General features: G+C 34.3%; 1 protein-coding gene across 6 annotated transcripts in view; it reads right to left on the reverse strand.

Annotated features, from left to right (window-relative positions):
* Positions 1-255: 255 nt before the first annotated feature.
* Positions 256-22688, reverse strand: part of CPNE3 (copine 3) — a 44597-nt gene continuing 22164 nt past the window's right edge. For 5 of the 6 annotated variants that reach the window (XM_082363505.1, XM_082363503.1, XM_082363501.1 and 2 more), the window contains 10 exons: positions 21996-22085; positions 18113-18211; positions 15403-15489; positions 14642-14701; positions 13960-14093; positions 9837-9891; positions 9703-9754; positions 6820-6953; positions 5058-5294; positions 256-3462 (listed from right to left, as the gene is read on the reverse strand). In XM_082363505.1, the coding sequence (XP_082219631.1) occupies positions 3352-3462; positions 5058-5294; positions 6820-6953; positions 9703-9754; positions 9837-9891; positions 13960-14093; positions 14642-14701; positions 15403-15489; positions 18113-18211; positions 21996-22085 (1059 nt within the window). In that variant the 3' untranslated portion in view covers positions 256-3351. The remainder of the gene's footprint in view (positions 3463-5057; positions 5295-6819; positions 6954-9702; positions 9755-9836; positions 9892-13959; positions 14094-14641; positions 14702-15402; positions 15490-18112; positions 18212-21995; positions 22086-22688) is intronic. The other variant, XM_082363504.1, reaches the window with a different exon arrangement.

Here is a 22688-nt window from a genome sequence, read left to right on the forward strand (position 1 = left end):
TTGCCCAATGACTGCAACATAATAGTAGCAACTTTTTAAAAAGTTAGGTGAATATACTGTCCTGCTTAACACAACTGATAAAATGTGAGCACCATAATTCTCCGGCCACTCTAGTTAAGCTGAGAACCTTTCCCTTGGTTCCTCTGCACCCTGAAAAGTATCTTGAATGCATTCAATATCTTTTAAGTGAATACATCCCATAAAATAATAACATCCCCCCAAACTGTTTAATTCAGTAAAATACGGAACACAGGCTGATTAAAATACTAACTTTATTTCTAACTTTTCAATGAATAACATTTAGAGAAAGAATAAAAATGAAAACAAGACACTATTGTCTCACACCACGAAATAATTATATCCAAAGGAAATTCAGATGCAAGATACATTTAACATCAATTCATATATTAGTAACTTATACATTTATTATCAAGTATGAGATCCATAAAAGCACAAAATAGTCTCTTGAGATCTCAACCAAGCTTCTAGCTTACCTTATGTGTCACTTCCACGACTATCAATCACACACATAAAGAAACTAGGAGAAATTTACTGAAGATGACTTTCCAGAAAATTTACAAAATGAAAAAGGCAAAGTATGTCAAATAAGGCAGAGGCAGCAACACGGCCCTGAATTTACTCTGGAAAGGTTGCCTAAGGCACTACCAAAACGGATAGTTGTAAATCCCTGATCTGACTTTAAATTTTTATGATCTTAAAATTTTCAATTCTAACTAAGCACAAGGTGACATGACCATGCTAATTGCTATTTTCTCAGTACAGGCAGATGTCAGAAATATTACATCTATCCATGGCACTGTCACCCTAATATATGTTTGTAATATATCTGTTTATTCGAAGTGTGAAAGTAAACTTGGTTATTTTTTCTTTAAATGCATTTTAAGAACTAATGGCACTTGCATGAATGGTGGCACAATAGGGAAAAGGACTATTTTAATATAAAACAATACTATATCAGCATGTGATGAGGTAAAATGTTGAAACTATAAGAATTTTATAAAATGATAATTTAGAAATTATAAATGCTTTTATTCGAAACTGAAAAAGGTATCAATTACTCTAATTTGCTGGAATCACAGGTCTTATGAATAATAGCATCTACTGATGAACCAAATCAAGAATGCATAATACAAAATTAATTTTCAAATGGGAACAATTCTGGTTAAAATCAATATAAAATTATGAAGACCAAATCAATTTGACAGTGGTGACAGAAGTACTGTTATTTGGCCAATAAAAACAATGAATGCTCATGACCAGTGGTTCCAGGTGTCCTGTGCAGGTGACTCAGGTGCTGCCAGGATCTGGTTAAGGAGAGTGAGGAGAAGGTCCAGTGAGTGGGGCTGTGGACCCTGCCCCAGCTTCAAACAGAAAACCTCTACTTCTGTTTTACCATACATTGAGAACATATGTAAATCGTTTCTTTTAAAGGCTTCATGTGTTTAAAAAAAAAAATTCTGAAAACCACTGTAACATACATATGCTGTTTCCAAGCACACAAAGAGAAATGAAATTAGGACATCTTAGACAACAAAGGCTCCGAACTATTGGAAGAATCATCAGTTTTTTTTCTCCCCTAACTGATGTCAAGATGACTTGTCAACTAATGAGACATACTATAGAGCAACAGACTACTAGTTAGGTACCTTCAGGTTAACAACATATATCCAGAGGAGAGCTAGCTAAGTGGGAAATTGTTAACTGCTCACCTGGGCTAAGCAACCACTGTGGCGAGCAGATCCCCTCTCAGCCTGACCTTGGCAATGAGCAGTTTCTGAGAAGCCAAAAGCTGTTCGTGGCTGAGAGCTCACTTGCTTCAGACATTTCAGGGAGCAAGAGACCTGAGCTGTGGTGCAAGTTTTCAGTAAGACTGATAGGCTTAGGGTGCATCCATTTACAGATCCGTAATAAACACGTAATTCTCAATGTTAAATTGTTCAAGATGACTGGCCAATACACAGATATGCATAGTACTTGGCACACAGCTCCTCAATAAAACGTTACTGAATCTATTCTGAAAAGGTAATGTTTGCGAAGTATTATTTTCTAAAGGGTAAAAATCAGGAAAAAAATTCTACTAAAAAAAAAAGCATATAAAGTCCACTCTATCCTATGCAGCAGTTGGATCTTTTTTAAAGTTATAACAGGTTTTAGGCTTAATACAATACATTCTGGATTTATGAAATAGCACATTATTAAAATGTAAAATATGATTTTGATTAATAACCACTATCATGAGTTTAAAAAAATCAGACTAAAAATAATGTTGCTTAAAAAAAAAAGAGAGAATACCTAAATGAATCTACACAAATGTACAAATCAATATATGGGACCTTAACAAGGAAAGTATAAACATTGTCGTTTTTAATAAGTAAAGTCTTTCATTGATTAAAAGGAAGTAGAATTCTGAATTTCCCCTTATATATTTCGTCCTTATAATTTTCCTGGATAAACCAGTCCTAACCATTTTAACAAACTCCAATTAAAATAATCTAATAATGTTGAATCTAGGGCTACCTATCATCAATGCAGATATAGAATCCTGAGTGTTACATACAATTAATGAAAAGGTCAAATCTGACCATGTTTATGGTATTCAATAATGAAAACGAAAGATCTAGGAAGGCAAATAAAAATGGCTTACTTACATGAGGTTCCTTTTACTTGTTGATTGTACAATTTTAAGAACTGAATATGTGCCTTCCCTTCTCATTCGGTACTTTTCATGAAGTCCTATGAGGATGCGTGCTGTTTTGAACTGTGCATGTCTAAATTGCAGCAAAATTCAGGCACAAGTAAAGGTAGTTTTATCCCATGGAATAGCACTAAGTATAGTTCTAGAAACAAATTCAATGTCATCTAATTTAAGAAGCTCTTGTCGTCAGGCATGGACATTGGCTTATAAAACATATATTGCCTAGAGCAAAGCACAGCAACCTGTAAATCGCATCATTCCAACAATTTTCCGCTCTTTCTTATTTACAAACATTCAAAAACAGCATTTTCATCATATGAAAGTAAACAACCACAAGAACAAAATCCGCTTTTCTCACACCAGTTTCTAATCCAAATAGCCTCACTGCAATTACTGTAAATCACTAGCAATCACTGAATTGACTGGGCAAAGATTAAGTTAGCACTTTCCTCCAAAAAAAGTAAAAAAGAATGCTTTAAATAGACATAATCCATAGAGAACTAGGTTTGCATCATAAATGCTGGGGTTCGTGAGAAGCATGTAAAATGACAGATTCATGATTTGGGGTCAGAGAGAAATCCATTGCTCCACACATCACAAAAGACTTCTTTCTGCTCAGGCGACCAGAGCTCCTTTCATTTCGTAGCTGGGTTCTTGGGAGGAAGGAGTTTGTATGTGTTGAAGTAGCCTACCACCTGCTGGGGGATCTCCGCCAAGACACATTGAGCAAGCGCTTCTTTTGGAGCCTTGTGAAAAAATAAAATCAAAGCAATTTTATTAGCGACCAAATTTTTACTGGCATTTTGATAAAAGACTAGGAAAAAGCAGTTAGTTTCCAATTCCCAGCTTGTATCTTGTCTCAGGTACTGTCCATGAAACATGGAATAAACCAATGTTACTTAAGAAAGCTTGAGTATGCTCACGAACATTTATCAAGTACTTTTTTGGTGCCTGCATTTTGGCATTTAATGATAATTTTTTTGCTCTTTAACTTTTAAATGTGGGCCTTTCATTCACTTGGTATTAATTTTTTTAACTTTTTATTTTGAAATAATTACAGATTCATAGGAAGTTGCAAAAATAGTACAGAAAGGTCCCACGTACCCATCACCCAATTTCCTCCAAAGATAACATCTTATATAACTTTAGTACAATATCAAAACCAGGAAACCAACATTGGTATAGTTCACAGAACTTATTCAGATTTCACCAGTTTTACAAGCACTCATTTGTGTGTGTGTGTGTGTATGTGCGCACATGTGTAGTTCCATGTAATTTTATCATCTGGGTAGATCTGTGTAACTACCATCACAATCAAGATACAGAACTGTTTCATCATCACAAAGATCCCTAACATTACCACCTTTTTAATACACACCCACCTCATTCCCCACACCCACCCCCACTCATACATTGGTTGGTGGGAATGTAAAATGACATAACTGTGCCAGAAAAGTTCAGCAGTTTCTTTAACAACTAAAATGCAACAACTATACAACCCAGCAACTGCACTTCAGGGTATTTATCCCAGAGAAATAAAAACTTATGTTCACACAACAACCTGTACACGAATGTTTACAGCAGCCTTTGTATGTGATAGATGAGAACTGGAAACAATTGAAGATGTCCTTCATTGGGTGAATGGTTAAACAAACTGGTACACCCCCACCATGGAATACTACTTAGCAACAAAAAGGAATACATTTAACAACTGGGAAGACTCTCAGAGAATAAAGCTGAGTGAAAAAAAGCCAGTGTCAAGGTTATATACTGTATGATTCCATTTATATAACATTGTTGAAATGACAAACATATAGAAATGGAGAAAAGATTAGTGGTTGCCAGGGGTTAAGGAGGGAATGAAGGTGGGAAGGAAGTGGGTGTGGTTATAAAGGGGCTACATGAGGGAGCCTGCTATAATGGACCTTGACTGTATCAAAGTCAGTATCCTGGTTAGGATTCTGGACCTATAGTTCTACAAGATGTTACCATTAAACTGGGTAAAACAGTTTACTGCTTACAATTTTCATCAAATCAACTTCTAGTTTGGTAAATTCATCATATACTTGCATAGAGTTTTTCTGTTATTACACAGGTAAAGATAAAATATATCCTAAAACATTCACAACAACATCTTTTTAAACAATTTATCACATGGACTGCAAGAGGCACAAAAGTATACAACCTGAAAAAAACCTGCCAAATTTAATCAAGGCTCTTAAAATGGAAAATTCACACACTCTAACCCCAGACACCTACTCAACTGTCTGGTTATGGACCGGCAAAGGTCTGTGTTCAAACACCTTAGAGTGCATGAAGAGTAGGGAGGAGTGGTACTCACGTTCTGGAACTGTCTGAAAGGCACAAACTGGACAATATCCCTGATGGCTACCTCGCCCGACGGGGAGCGGAGACTTCCGCCATCGCCATCCAGAAACTCCATGGCACCAAAGTCAGCACCTCCAACTCCGACAATGATGATGGACATAGGCAGCTTGGCAGCGTTAACGATAGCTTGTCTGGTCTCATCAAGGTCTGTGATCACGCCATCAGTAATGATTAAGAGCACAAAATATTGCTGCCAAGAAAGACAATTATGTCCGCTGAGCCAGCCGAGCTCCCCAACAATAAAGGCAATGGTTAGACTCTAACAAATACCATGTGCTAACACATACATATGGAAACTAAAAAAAAAAAAAAAAAATGGTTCTGATGAACCTAGGGGAAAGACAGGAATAAAGACACATGTAGAGAATGGACTTGAGGACACAGGGAGGGGAAAGGGTAAGCTGGGACGAAGTGAGAGAATAGCACTGACATATATACACTACCAAATGTAAAATAGATAGCTAGTGGGAAGCAGCTGCATGGCACAGGGAGATCAGCTCAGTGCTTTGTCACCACCTAGAGGGGTGGGATAAGGAGGGTGGGAGGGAGGTGCAAGAGGGAGGGGATATGAGGATATACGTATGCATATAGCTGATTCATTTTGTTATACAGCAGAAACTAACACAACACTGTAAAGCAATTATACTCCAATAAAGATGTTAAAAAAAAAAAAGCAATGGTTAATGACATCTCCAGCCTGATGAGTCATTTAGTCTCTTTCTTGCTCATTTTCCTTGTCAGTCTCTACCCAGGATACCATCTATATGAAATATTCTAAGATTCTCTGATGACAAGGAAATTAACTGATACAAAAACTGTAGTTTCATTAAAAGTGCAACAGACCACAAAAGAGGGCTGGCATAAATACACAGAAGCAAGACACCTACATGTCAGAGATTAAACTTTCAGTTAGCACTGAAACATTTTGATTTAACTCAAGTACTGAATATGTCAAAGTACCTATCAAGGGAGCAAGTGGCAACTCCGTTCTTAAAAGATCAAATACGGAGGAAGTAGAATCGTTCATCAAACTAAAACATACTTTTTTAAAAATGGATATGGTTCAAGGTGGGGAAATCTTTCTCTCAATCCCATCATCTCTGATAAATCATTTTAGAGAGTGGTAAAATGTTACATAAAGTTGTACTCCATCATCTGGGCCATTTAAGTCTAAAATGGAAATAAGGTTTATAATAGTAGCTATCATGTGCTGAGTGTTTGCTCTGACTCAGGCACTGTGCACTTTATATGAATTATCTTCTCTCACTCTTTCAACAACTGCCTGAGGTACTTATCCCTTATTTCTGAGGATACTGAAGCTGAGTGGGGTTTGGTATCCAAGGTCCAACAGGTAATGACTCTCTAATTCAAACTTCTTTAGTATGGTAAGTAATTTTGCAACAGCTACTGAAGTGGTAGGTCTCCTGAAGCCTAAACTTGCTAAGGCTACTTCAAAAAAAATTTTTTTGAGAACCTACCTGAGAAAATTATTTCAAAAGACAGAGAAAAAACTTATAAGTATACAGGTTGTTTTGCTGTTATCTTGTTCTTAATGATCACTAATTTAATAACAGATGTTGCTCCCAAACCAAGGATGACATATCATTGCTTCATGCCCTGTCTTTGTATCTCAGCAGACCAAATAAACAGAAAAATGGCTCTGGGAACAACAACCAATCCACATTCTCCCTGCCCCCTGGCGACAGGGCACTTACAGAAGCGGTCTGTTGTTGTGTCGCTGCAGCAGCAAACCTGGCCACATGATTTATGATTGGAGAAAAATTAGTTGGTCCATAGAGTTTTATCTGAGGAAGGCAGGTCCGATATGCCTCTATAATGCCTTGAATTCCTAGACAAAAAAAGCAGGATTAAAAATTCTCAAGCACAATTTAATTGTTTACTATTCACCATACTGGCTAATTTATATACCAACATACAGTGCTTTAAACAGTCAAAAGTTCTATATTCAGGAGTTCTCTAAGGTATATAGTATTACAAAACTCCATAGCTATGCTCTATCACAAAAAAACCCTATAAACTTTACTCTCCCCCAGTAGAAGGCATTTGTTTTCACCTCAGCCAAATTATTCATTAGTCTAAAGTAGGGTTGTTATATTGCTTAATTTTGATATGTTTTGGGTATAAGACTCTGATGGAAAAAGAACCATACAAAAGATGCTGCAGCATACAACTGATGACAAGGTAAGAAAAAGTAAATGATAAAATGGAAAAACTTTTGCATATATGACCAGAGGTTCTACAAAAATATCATATAAGGTTAAGCATGGTATAGTAGACTATATTAATTGCAAATATTCACTTCCAGGTTATTTATCACATTTTGCTGCAGAAACACTAAAGCATTTATTTATGGGGTGCACCTTAGGCCTGCCGGGTATTATGTAATGGAAGACTGGGCAGGCCCATTTGACTAGCTTTGTCCAGTGCATATGAATGGATATGACATCCATGTCTAAGCAGATGTTTTAAAAATCACGGCCTGTTTTTGCCAGCTCTCTTGCTTTTTCCCTCTGCCATGGGAACAGCATATCCCAGACAGCCTGAGACCCAGAATGAGTAGAAACAGAGCAGCGCAGCAGTCTAGCCAAGCATCAAGTGATTTGCAAAGTGAGCAAGAAATAAATTATTGTCATTACAAGTTACTGAGATTTAGAGACTGTTGATTACAATAGCACAACTTATCAAAAGTTGAATGGCATTCCTGATTAAAGCACTGCTGATGAATCTGCCCCTAATACACAACAGAGTGTCTGGGATGTAGGTAAGAGACTAGAAATCCTAGAAATTCCCAACAGTGCTTTGCTAAGATTAACAAGAAAATCTTAAAAGACTTTTAATGTAAACCAAAACCGGTCTCTTGCTTACCAAATGTCCAGCAGGACATAGATCAATAAGGAGGAAAAGCATATACTTGGTTTAAAAGCTTCACAAGACCAAGTCTCTCCACTTGCCAATAAACTCCTCTTAGGCACTTTGAGTTTAGGAATAAGTGGTCTTATGAACAACCTTTGAGACTGTAACTAATTCATATGTAGAGGTGATTTTACATGCATAAGGTGAGGCTGGAACTAGAGGTTAGTCGGTCCAGTAGTTACAAAAATAATATTAACATAGGCCAGCAGCAGGATCTTACTGTAATGATATATGCTATAGAAAAATTGAACTCATAACCACAGCAATAGTAATATTTTCTTCCATTTCTATCATCTAGCTTGCTTTTCAATCTGAAGATATACAAAACTGTTAATTAAATTTCTTCATAAACATCAATTGCCTTCCATTCCTCAACTAAAACTAAATTATGCTAAAATCTTTCCACTGCATCAAAGGAACAAGTTAGACATGTTCTTTCTGGGCAGCTAAGGTCGATGATTAATTAGGAAAAGGGGATTAAACTTCCTTGTCTTAAAATAAGGCTGTATTTTTTCTGTGTAGTATTTCCTCTGTCTAACATCAAATTGATTATTTTTTCCAGACTAAACCAAAAGCAGAAAAGCTGTGGCAGCTTTGGGTGGCAGCCCAAAGATGGGCTCATGTTACTCACAGAGTAAATGAACTTCTAAAATGAATTATCCCATGGTATGTTATCCATATTTTCTTGCAATAAATAAAATCTAATTACAACAAATTCCAAAAATTGTTCCAATTTCATCATAAGCATGAAGCACATTTCTTGAAAAGAAAAATATTCCCAGTTTCATATGCTTAGGGATACAAAAGGTCACAACCAGCCACTGAAAGTGCATTAAAGAACACTGAATTAGTACAAGAAAAGAGTTTCAGAAAAAAGGAGAAAATCCTAATGCAAACTACTCCCAACAAAATGGTCATGCTCTTCTACTTTATGAATATTATTTAGGAAGGGAAGGAAAGAACACTCTCCCCTGTTTTATAGTTGTTAAAAGGACCCTTTGCAGAAAATTAGCTTATTGTCTACAATTTTATGTCCCTACCTCTTTTCCTCCTCCAACCTGTTCAGTCTTACATAATTTTGTGGGAGATTTGGCATTTTAGGTTGATTGCTCAATGTGGCAAAAAGGAAGAGGCACTGGAATATTTGAGGGATAAACAGAAAAGTGAAATGAAAGAAATGCCTGTCCCTGTTTTCCACACAAAGGAAAGCCACTCTTGGAGCTTAGTTCTGTGTTTCTTTAGCCCACCCCATCTCCTTACAGAACCCTGTGTAACAAGTAATTTGATGCTAGACACTTTTTCTTTAAAGAGAGTTAACTGCTAATCTGAGAAAAGCATCTGTATACTGAATGACCTGTTTCCATTGAAGGTTTATTTTAAAATCAACTTATATGTGAAAATAATATGCATATTCTTATGGATCTACCCTCAAGATTGAGAATCTTTTGTTCTAGTAAAACTCTTAAGGTAGAAGAATTTAGCCTGCAATCTTCATCATCATCATAGTGATTTGCATTATCATCATTACCATACTAACCACCAACTTGGTATAAAATTCTACTACTTTACATGATAGAAAATTCAATATGTCACAAAAAGAAACCCAGAGAGGAAATCTGAGTAACTTTTTTCAGTTTAAAAATTCATGTTTATTTTTAACTTACCATTACAGTTGGGATTGGATGGATTAAAGTTTATTGGAAATTCATGAGAAACCTGTCAAAAGATGAAAGAAGGACTGATGAGGCTTGTTTTGCTTTGCTAGGAGGCAAAGCTTCGCAATGAGAGTTCTTCTTACCTGCCACTGAGGTGGGATCTGAGCTCCAAAACCAAAAGCTGGAAACATCTTATCACTGAAAAGAAAATTTGAAAAAAGCAAAAGGTCATTTTTATCTTTATTCATAACAAAACCAATATGAGCTTATTTTCTAAAAATTTGAAATCTTAGAAAAATATAAAAATAAAACAAAGATTAGAACCAATGTTAATATTTGGCAACTCTCATTCTAAATATTTTTCTGTGCATTGAATGAGAAAAATTTCTCTCTCTCTATACTTATTAAAATGGACTTTATATTAATATTTTATAACATACTCTTTATACACTGTTTATCATTTAACTAAATAAATATATAAATAAATTCATAAAGTTTTAAAAAGCACAAGTTTTTTCATTTGTTTACAAAAACACTCATTTGGCAGCAAAATCTGACCTCAACTGACATGAAGTTATTTATAGCCTTTATTTATGTCGCTTAATATGAATATTCATACATTTGGCCACAGAAACATGGTACAAATGCCAAACATTGTAAAACTCTCACATTTCTGCAGCAAAGTGTATGAATATTTGGCCCAAGCGTTTAGAGACAATTATGGACCAGAATATATAACATCATGTGAATGGCTGTTAAGTATTCCACTGTATAGATATTCTCCCCCAACTGATAGACATCCTATGTCTTGCCATTATAAAACATTGTAATGATTACACTAATTTTTCTACTAGGGATATTCTTTTTTATCTTAATTCTTAATGGTTCTTTTTGCATTGAGGATAGAACCTATATCTTATATGTCACGATATTTTTCCCAGTCAATAGTCTGTCTTTAAATTTGTTTAAAATATCTTCCCTTTTTTAGTTATTAATATTAATAAATGTGAACACATAAAAATTCTTTCATGATTTTTGCCTTCTCTGTCTTGCTTAAAGGCTGTCCTCACTGCAAGATTATAAACAATTCACATATATTTTATCCTAGAACTTCCAAGCTTTGTTTTTGATGTTAAGCTTGAAATTCATCTGGAGTAGGATATGAAGCAGAAACTGCTACTCTACACCAGTACTCATTCTCTTCCTTTTTAATTATGGATCCCCTGGGCTACTGGCAACCACACTAGCTGTACTCTAGCTTCTCTGGGCTGGCAGTGGTTAGGTGGCCAGAGATGTGAGTAGAGGGATTTGTCAGCCACTTCTCAATCACACTCTAAAAGGGAAAGCACATGCATTCTCAGTTCCTTGGTCCTCTTCCCACTGGCTAGAGAGCATGAGAATCACAGCAGCTGCCTCGGACCCAGGGTGGAAGCTATAAGCGGCAGAACTGCCCTCTCAGTCCTGAACTACTTACCTCTAGAGATGCAACATGAAAGAGACATAAACCTCTATTTTGTCAAAACCACTTTGTTCTGGGGTAGCCATTTCAGCAATTTTGTCTATAGTCTATACAGAATAGTATCCTAACATACACAGGCATGAGTCAGGGATCCAAATCCAGTTCCTGTCCAGTTTGACAGCTGTTACAACCCCTTTCCCCCAAAATGCCATCTCTATCATACACTAAATTCACATACACTTTTGGGTCTATTTCAAGACTGCTTACTTGTTTTTACTGGTCATGTACTAGTTCCATACTCAATTAATATATGATACTGTATATATGAAACTTATATAATGTTATAAACCACTAAAAAATTAAATTAAATTAAATTATATATATATAGCTTTAAAATAAGTTTTAGTACCTGCTAGAACAAATTCCCCTTCATTCTTTTTCCCTGAAAAACTTCTTGACTATTCTCATTCATTTTACCCTCTAGAAAATTTTAAGAATCATTTTGTCAGGGTTCCACTGCAATTCTGATTAAAACTGACTAATATAGGGAGAAATGTTATATTTTACATCATTGTGACATCTGCCTATCTAGAATCGTGGTATATCTTTCCATTTAAACAAGTTTCCTTCTTTGTCCCTCAGTACAATTCTGTAGTTCTTCCTCACTAAATATCCTAGACCTTTTACTAAATTCATTCTCATTTTTTATTGCATTATGAATTGTGATCTTTTATCCACTATAATTTCTTCATTTGGTTTTTGCTGGTTAGTGAAAAATTGTTGATTTTTTATTTTATGTTGTATCTGACCACCTTTTAAACTTTCACACTTTCTAATATTTTTCACTTGATTCTCTCAGGTTTGAATTCATTCCTCATAGGTTTGGTAGAATTTATGTATGAAGGTTGTCTTGGCCGGTGCCTTCGTGAGGAGAGGCTCTTTGACCAGCCACTCCATTCCTTCCACGGTTCCTGGTCTATACAGGTTCTCTGCTTCTTTGAGTCAAATTTGGTAATTTACAGCTTTCTAAAAAAAATCATCCTTTAACCTAGATTTTTCAATGAAATAGCATAAGCTTTTACAGAACATTAACATCATTTTTAATTTTTTTCTGAATTTATGCTTATAATCTCTGTCTCATAACTAATATTCTACATGTTTTCTCTTTTTCTTGGGGGGGGCAGTGTTGCCAAAGGTTTGCCTAAGCTTTGCTGAACTTGCAAAGAATCATCTCTTCATTTAATTTATTAATTTGGTGACTTTCCAAGGCATTACTTTGTGTGTTTGGAGGAAGCACAGCACAGCAGAGTTGTGAGGGCCTGTCTCTGGAGCCAGACAGCCCAGGTTCAGTCCTGTCTCTGCCAGTTACCAGCTGAGTGACCCTGGACAAGTTACTTTATCACCTATGCCTCAGTTTTCTAACCTGTAAAATGAAGATGATAACTGTACTTATCTCACAACTAAGTATGAGGATTTGATGAATATCATATAGAAAGGATTTAAAATTTTCTCTGACACATAATAGCTAACATGTATATGGAATCTCCTACTATTGCTATATCTATATTTTTCTTCCTATTCTTTAATTTTATTTTGTTGAAAAGCTAGTTCATTTTATATTCAATTCTTGTTTAAAAATAAAACACATAAAGCCAGAAATTTTCCTCTATAAAGACAGGACCATGTACAGTCGCCTCATTACCCTTTATTTCTAGAGAGTCTGTTATTACACTTTGATTTCCTCTTTGATCTAAGAACTACTTAAGAGTTTTTTTAATTTCCATGTGGTAAACTTTTTTTAGTTAACCTTTTGTTTTACCTTCCAGGAAGCAGTCTGAGAAAGTAACCCTGTAAATTTTCTACTTTTTATCTAAGTCCCATTACAACTGTGTTACTTTGAAATTTTTATTATATTTCTAGCTATTTTCAATTGAAATATTTTGACAGTCTGTTACTAAACATGTCCACCGTTAAATTTTCATTTTGGATTATATAACAAAGTAGCCTATAAAGTAATTTTTAAATTATATTTAATGAATTTTGTCTTAAATTCTATTAGGCTGATACTGAAACTGCTACCCCTGCTTTAGACTTGTTTGCATTTGCCTGAAAATTTCATCTCTTTAAATGTGATAACAAATTAATGAAAAGCTCCATCAAATATGTAAGGGCTTTTATCATAAAATAATAGGCAAAAACAAGTGAAAATTTTTACTGTGCCCTAACAGATTGAGAACAAAAAATTAATAATGTGGATTTTTTTCCTGTTGTTTACTAAACCTTCAAGAGGACCTATTTAAATCTAGTCAAAATCTATCCATTGAGAATCTATTCAAAATATTTTATAGCAATTATGTCAAGTTATCCTTCAACACTTGTTGAAAATCACCATTAAGAAAATAATTTGACAATGACTGCCAAGGAAATAGACATGTTAAGAAATAGCATCTATGAGTGTTTACAAAATGTGTCTTCCGGACTTCAATTACACAGATAACTTATCCCAAATGAGTAAACCCCAAGGAAACCAGATCAAAGAAACAAAAGCCTTGCCAGCTTCAGTCAGCTGTTAAAGAAGCAAGCTATATATAATACATTATAACTAATCACAGCCAGAGATTAGAGGTCAAAGGTAAACACTAACTAAGACTGTCACAAAGGGAAAAATAGAAAAGATAAGACAAGAGAAATTTTAGGGAGAAAGCTATTCCTCCCCAGCACCCTTATCCCATCAACTACATCAGAGAACCACCAGACGATACAGAAACTGCCCTTTCTGGGGAGTTATGTGTTGGAGTCATACTCACGCATCATAATCTTGAATGACCAGTCCCACAGACCAGATTGCAGTCAAATACTCATTAACACCATTGGGGCTGATGTAATGAAGGGAGTCGGGAGACCTTGGATCACCATTGGAGCCAGTGAAGTCCACTCCCACCTGCCAAATAACAATTGCAGCCCTTACTGAGATGAAGGCAAAGACACCCTTGCTTGATGTCCAGGAAAACACAAACATTGAATTTTGAGACAGAAACATTCATCCCAGAGCCTGCTACTGCCATTTCCTAACAAATGCCTGAGCCTATGGGTATTTCCAGAGACAAACAATTAAAGCTGCAGCATGAAGCAATCTGCTACCCCTATTTTTCTAGATGTCTTAAATCATGGATTATTACATCCATGGCTTTAGGCATAGGGCTTGTTTTTTTTGTATGTTTGTTTGATTACTGTTTTTTATTATTTAAATTACTGCAGGATACTCACTGATTTGTACATATCCTGCTTTCTTGCAGGAGAAAATATTTAACAAGGCCAAAAGCTTCAGGGTGAATCTAGACAAACTCTCTGAGGAGACCATACACAACAGATTGTATAAATTTCATCACAAAGTCAATTTGGCAGTGAAAGAAAGAACACTGCAAAATGGAGGGAAAAAAAAAATCACATGTTACAGCCCTATTTTGAAAAATTCAGTGTGTTACTCACAGTAAAATTCAGTTGACATCCTCCCATGATATAGTCAAGGAATGTACATTCCACTGTAATCTAAAAACAAATAGTAAACTTAAAATTAAAACTCTCCTACTATATAAGAAAAGCAAAGAGCTCTCTGGCATATATTTTTAACCATCTATAAACTGAACAGCATATGATACAAACATATGGAAAACACCCCTGCATTTGAATTTAAGGCACCCTGCCCCTACATGTCATGAATCTGTAAGATTTTACTTCAAGATAATTATAGCAATGTGAAGATTAGAATATTAATGGCCAAAGATGAAATACACTTACTGTAAGTTTTAAGAAACTAGTAATGAGTCTAATATGTTGAGAGCTTTAATAAGTATAATAAGCAAGATTAAAAACAAAAACAAAAGCTCCCACTTGTTTATAAGAAATCTCTTGGATTTTTTTCCCTTCACTCATAACATCTCATCTTGAAATAATGACCAGGATAGATGCACTAAGTCAAGCCATTTCCACTAATGTGATGGAAAAATGCCAATGGTGCCTTATATTTCCTAAGATAATGAAAAACTTTGATATTCTTTGTCCTTTGCTAAAAAGTTGTCAAACCTTGGAAGCAAAGTTACTTGGAAGATTTCTCTACTATTTCCTGTTCTCTTCTTTTGCCTAAAGGTGCCCAGTTGCTCATGTAATTTTCAACTGTCCAAACAAACTGTTCATTTAGAAGAACTCGAAATGTGATCTCATTACACTGTAAGTGGTCAAGAGAAACTGACCTCACACTGTTTCACACTGATAACACCTGAATTCTTGTAGCTTTTCTTCTTTTGCCTCTTTTTTTCATTTATGCATTCAAATTCAACCTGTAGGAAGAAAAGACAAAAATGTTCATTATTACTAGTGATATAAGAAATGCCAATGTAAATTTAAATGAATGACTTTTTTCTCTTGGAATCAAACCACCTACTGATGTAGGTCTGTTACAAAACACAACTCTGAAACAACTGCATACTATGTCATATATATGAAATATTTATCAGTGATATTTCCAAAAAGCACTTCTAAAATTGTGTACCTTTTAAAATAGTTCCTAAGTATAAATTTTGCCTCTGTAGATCATTTCCTTACAAATGCTCCAAGTAATAACCTTTTTTCTTTATAATAAAGGAAATAAAACATTACTTCTAGCTGTTACCCACACAAAGTATAAAAATACACTGCTTAGAAAAGAAAAAAACCAACCATCAGAAGACAGAAATATATGAAGCCCAACTCTATGGTAAAATATGCAGCAAAGATCATCTCTTTCCACTGGGAATATGTATAGAAGTAGATCTAGTATCTTACATCTGCTCAGTATAGTTTCTTCCCCCAAACAGATCATCTTCCTTTCTACCTCCTATCCACTTATCCCTCTGTAAGGGTTGGCTAAAGTCATCCTCCTCTATAACATCAACTCCTGTTCTAGTCTTCTCTGATCTCCATCTATCTCATTAAACTTCTACAACCACATAAAATTTAGTTACATACTTGGTATTGTTGTCAATTATTTCATTTCATTAATTTTTTTTCCATAGCTAGGGTATAATCACTTCCAAGTTATACCTTCAAATTCTCACTGCCTTGCCTAATAATAAGAGATACTCAATGAATACTGGATAAGTCACCTCTTCTGGTTAACAGAAAGCAACTTATATACTTTGGACAGAGGCATTACTAATTTTCGAAGAATCAAACATTTAAAAATACTTTTGATACAATGATACAAAACAAAATGATGTTAAAAAAATTCCTTGATAGTTCAGGATCTTGCCAGAGTCTCAGCCTTTATCATACATATTAATTATTGAATATTAGAGATGCAGAAATGCCCTAAACAGAATTGTTATTGGTAAAAAGCTGTATTACTTCACCTCATTTATTCACATTTTTACAGTGTCTACCCAAGTGGCAGGCACTGTTCTAGGCACAGAGAACACAGAGTTGATAAGACAAAGTCCTGCCTTTGAAGAACAAGAGTGGGTAAACCTTGTCACTACAGCAATATTAAAAGCTTCATTCTGTCATGCGGGAGGGAAAGATCAAGTTAGCTGGACTTAGGAGAACTTTATATGCCCCATAAAGTATTATACAGTTAGCTGTTGGTTCATTATCTTCTAAAAACAGGTCACTGACTGGTTCTGGAAAATAACAACAAACTGAAACCAGTGAAACAACAATCCAAGTGACTCTTCATATTTAGTTCTTTTAGGTAGCTTGCTTTATTTTAAATGTTCAGATTCTCATTATTTTCCATTATTTCTGCCTTTAAAAATAAAAAAAAATCTTTAAATAGAATATTTACAGCTGAATTTTGCTGTTGTTTTAATTCAAACTGTTAACCCAATTCAATCTCTGCATTTAAACCACTGAGTGTGATTTGAAAGCCTTCCTTACTTCACACAAGCACTTCTGTTATTTCTAGTATCTGGGCTTTGTGACCAGGGTGTAGGGACAGGACTAGAGATCTCTACATGACCTACTGAAAATTCTAGTCCCACTACGTTTGTTCAAAACTCATTTCTCCCAATTATTTAAATCAAACAGCTAATAAGGTTTATTTATTCATTTAGTATTTAAGTTTTGATCTAAAACTATCAGTATCCTCTTTTGGGTCACCTCACTTACATGACTTCATAAAAAAGACCTTCCCACCTGACCATAATCTCTTACCTTTTAAACCTCATGTTTAGATTTTCAGAAGCAAATGCTGTATACAGGAGCATTATTCAGGTCTCTAAGCAGGTAATAAACATTTCATATTATTCTAAGTAAGCTATAAAGAGAATTAACAACTTATCTTATTCAAACTAGAAACGTAAATAAGAGGGAAACAACACTCTGGAATAGTTTTTAGGCACTTTGCCTTACAGACAGAAAAGTTTCAAGAAATAATCTTAGAAATGTGTGGGGATGATAACTAATAAACTGAACGTAATTAAGGTAGACAAATGATCCTAACAAAATTAGTACCATTAGATGGCAGCTTAATATTACATAATTTGAAATAGCGTAACTATGCTTTTATCCTTCCCTTGGGCGAGGACAAGTCAGAGAGGAAAGCCACAGGCAGAATGTAAAAGCCAATTTGTAAAATGTCCAAAAGAAGAATAAATGAACCCAATTCAAGTCCAGGTATTTGTCTAGTGTAGATATTAATTATTGTGACCAATGAAATGCCAAGATCTTTAAAACAAAGGATTTTCAATCAAACCATATAAATTGTCTGAAGACAAAGGAAACCAAACCTCTAAACATAAATGAAAGCTCATCCCAAGTAAGAATTTTGGATCATCCAACTACTAAACAAATAAAATCCACAGATTTCAGAGCATTACATAATATAGAGTAAAAGCATGGAAAACTATTTTCTATGCCAAGAGAAAAAAATGAATAAATACAGGGCCAAACTATAAGGTATATGCAAATGACAAGGATGCAACTTACAGGTGAATTTCTGGAGGCTCCTTTCAGTTTTGTCATGGTGGTTTGAAATGTTCCAATGAGATCATGGGACCCATCATTGTCATAATCATAACACTCTACCTAGAAGTAAGTATAATAAAAATATATAAAAATCAATATAATTTTGTTAAAAAGTATTGGCTGCAATAAATGGGACTTACCAAGAAGTGTACTTTTCATTAAAATTAGTGAAAATGTTTAACATACAGTCCTACTTGGAGAAGTAGGAACTAACTTCCTAGAGGAACAATACTGAAACACTTTCAAACACTCGCTATTCTTGGAATGGGGTTCTAGGACACATCACAGGCAGATGAAAAACACAAATACTGTTCAAATTCCACATTAAGCAGTTTCCAGTCCCTGTACATGCCTTTACAAGTGCTGATAAAATCAAAATGGAATTAGACCTTCTTACTCATCTGCTTTTTACCTTGTTATCATTTTACAATGGCTAAAAGCCACTATCTATCTGGAAGAAGAAAGGAAGTCAGTATCCTAGGCAGCTAAAAATTGTATAATTAAATTCTAGATGATTAGTAACTATGGAAAACGTATTTCATTAGTGGCAATTTGGTGAGGTTAGGCTTCTATTAGGAGTTAGATATGATGAAGTCAGATTTGCATTATGCTGAGGATCACAACTCTCACAATGAAAAGGAAAATTCCAGGAAAACTGTTTTTAATCCACTGAGGAAGTATCTATACTGGGTCATAACTATTTTATTTCGATGTAAGACAGGAATCTTGGCTATGGCTCTCATTAAAGGCTCGCTCTTTCTTGAAGCAGACAGAAGAGAGCTGAGGGTATTTGATTTCCATGTAGTTTTGCACCAGGTTGACAGATGTAGCCAAAGAGTAAATATTCACAAGAATACCTGAATATTCATTGCAATGAGAAAATAAGGTGGTGTGAACTCTTAGCAAACAGAGGTGTTCACTGTGATCATAAATAACCGATGTTTTTATAGTGCTTTGTAATTTCATACATTTCTTTCTGCAAACATTTATTGCATGCATTGCACACACTGTCTACTGAGGCTTGTCAGGTAGGAGAAGAATTAAATAGTTTTAGAAGATGACATATCTTGTGTGGTAACCAACTAAGTAAATCTGTACCAAGGAAACTTTTGAATCCTTCTAGAGCCTATGATTTAAAATAAGCCTGTAACTGAGAAGCAATTTGCATCTACCCTATGCCAATCTTCCATCCTGCTATAATCCTTTACAAAGTTATATTAATCACCAAGCTAAAATGCTCAGGATTTATATATATTCACCTAGCAAAGTGATTTATTTTCTTCTCAGTTCTCTAAGAAGTGAAATGAGTGTTTATCATAACAGGAAGTCTTTCACCCCTTATATTTTCATTATTATTCAGGAAGACTAAAAATCAATCAATAAATAAAAACAAACAAGGTCTAGAACTGCAATTTTGAGCAACAGTAAGGGTTTTTATTTGTTCCCAGCACTTCAGTCACTGACCAATTCTGACCCGCTAACTCTTGCCCTACATATCCGACACTCAATTTTTAAACCAAAAGCCCTTTATCTGACAGAAAAGAAAATTAATGACCTTAATAATTTTTTCTAGAGGAACTAAAATTAAGAAAAAGTCAAAACAATCTTAATATTTTAATAATTTCATTTTTAAGAGTCTTTTTTTTTTATTATGGAAAACAGAATGTTACATTTTAGACTTGCACTCAGGAAACTCCAATTTATACCTAAGACAACAAGATCAAGCTTTGATAAGGCCAAGATTTTATTTAAACAAAGCTTATGGAGGAGCTAAAACTATTCATGTTTAGACTGTCCGAAACTTCAGGGAGTGTAAAAACATTTTTAAAATGTAATTCCCAATAACTCACTACAATAAATATATAAGAAAAGTTCACAGTTGCCTCATTAAAGGCAAATGTTTGATGCTAAAGGAAAATGTGACATTTATAATGCTGGCATATGTTCAGATACAGCTTGAGGTAAATGATGTAATGATTTGTGTCATTTAATTTCTCTTCTCAAGAATTTAAAAACTAGTAATATTGGCCGTTTTAAACAACACCATCAGCAGTGTTTGTGAAACTGAAATGTATGCATATATACATATGTGCATATGTATACATGTAAAAGAATGCACACATCACACAATACTACATTCACTAAGGCATTCCCCGTTTAGGCATGCATGATTATTTTTCTTATTTGCAGGATTTTATGAAAATAATAATACATGCTAGAGTGATAACACTGGCACGTTCATACTGCAGCAAAGAAACTGATGATTCTGACTCTATTCTCTGCTCTATAACTCTTTACTACAACTCTAACCAATTTCCAAACACCAAGAGAATCACTGATGTACGACTTTCTGATATTGCAAAGAAATATAGAACTAAAGAAATAAAGACAGTGATGGTGTGGCAAACCAAGTTGTATATAGTTAAAACAAATGGAGAAACTTTTAAGAATTGGAAGACATTCATCAGAGAAAGCTTAGAAAATCAATTTACTTACTATAACAAAATAGCCCTGTAAGCATGCCACTGTGCATAAAAAAAAAAGTTTAAAAAAACATTGTTTCATTGTTAACATATTATTACAATCAATCAAATAGTTATGGTTTAGGCATCTTTTTTCCCCAGCCTTTCTTGCTTCTCAGATCTAATGAAGCTTCAACTTACTATTTTTAATGTGAAAAGCAAAAGTTCTAGATTTAATATAACAGTAAAAAGTAATTTGTAAAGCTACTTTTCTATTATTTACTTTGTAGCTAGACATTCACTGCTATTTGAAATACCACACAAATCACACTCATTGATTTTTAAAGTTCTCTGCAAACTGAGGACAAAATTTATGGATCTAAGAAATGAAGTAGTTTTCAATAATAACAGCACCTCTACTGTGTTTAAGAGTTTATAAAAAAAAAAAAAAAAAAAAAAGAGTTTATAAAACTTTTCACTTTCATTAATTTAATCCTTACGTTATTTTGTTATGGAGACATTATTTTCTCTCTATATAAGTAAAGAAGTTAGATAATCTGCCCAAGATCCCTTAGCTGGTTAAGGGCCTAAGTCAAGTCTTGGACTACGGTTTGACTCTAAGTCCTTTGCTTGTTCCAGGCCATCACCTTTCCTGCTTTCACCATACTAATTATCAAAACAAAAACAAACAAACAAAAAAACCAAATAAACAAAAAACTCACCTCAGTTTGCTGACTTCTGAACATAAGAAAAGGGTTCTATCTGGAATCTTATGTAAAGAAGTGACTCTAGTATAAAAGTATCTTAAAAACAATGTATCTATTTTGATAAACGGCTATAAGCGAAAACATTAAAAAAAATTCTTAGCTATCTGCTTCTGCTCCCTGTTCCCACTCTGCTTTCCTCTAAAAACTCTACAACTAAAGCCATCCAAATGTTTTAATAAATTTTATCTTACTGTGAAAAAAATCAGTGACAGAAAATGTCACCACTATTCTGCTCTGTGCTAAGGGCAGGAGGAAGCTCTGGGTTCTCAGTTAAAGTAACATCTGTTTTTATCTGCAAAGGACACACCAAAGGCAAAGAGTGTAGTTAAAGGTTCCTATTCACAGAGCAGAGGAATCTTATTAAAAGGAAGACTTAAATTAAATATTTTATTTAAAAAAATAAAAATCACAATGTTTGATTAAGCAACAGGTCAACAGATCACTCAAAATGTCTGCTCCTTCAAACTGACTACTTACCAGAAACATTTCTATTTTATTATTCATAACGTAAATAAAATTTAAACATTTCTTTCTTTAAATACTATCTAATGAATTAATTTATAAAAGCAGTGAGTGTGTGTATATATATAAAATATATGTATAATTTCAAATTACCTTAATAGTTTTATCCATATCTCCATAGCACAGGGAGTTAAGAGAGATTTTAAAAGGCCTCCAAACAGGATTCAAGTTGTTTTTAATAACCTATAAAAAAAAAAGATTTAAAGACAAGTTAGAAAAATATTCCATTCATTAATGCTTTGTTCTTGCCTTTCTTAGAGTCCCACCACTCTCATCATTCATCCTTCACCTCTTCACCCACCCAACTTTGTCAATGAAAACCTAGCTAGGATAATATTATATACCTGTTATATGAAAAATGTGATAGATTGTCTAATTGTGATACATTATGAGAAAGAACAAAACTGGGAAGTATATCCACCCTTTATAAGGTGTACTTAAAAATTAGAGAAGATTATTGGTTTTGTTGGAAACCAGAGTTTTCACAGCAGGACATAAGATTCAAATATGGAATAAGAAAGGTTGAGAAAGAACCTTTCTATGTTGGTTGTGAATTGGAAAAATAGTCTAAATTCATAATTTAAAATTTTAAAAGTATGTATATATAATAAACATATATACACAAATATACATATTTCTCAGTTGTGTCCATTGAAAAGGTCTAAAAACAACGACATCCCAGTAGAATGAGCACTCATATACCCTACTGTCCAAATACTACTACCCTCTTAAAGGAATAGGGTTCCATAAGAGAAATAGCTCATTCCAGACTTGGGATAGGTTAAG

This window comes from Balaenoptera borealis, assembly GCF_965194805.1.
Source record: "Balaenoptera borealis genome assembly, chromosome: 17".
Lineage (NCBI taxonomy): Eukaryota > Metazoa > Chordata > Mammalia > Artiodactyla > Balaenopteridae > Balaenoptera > Balaenoptera borealis.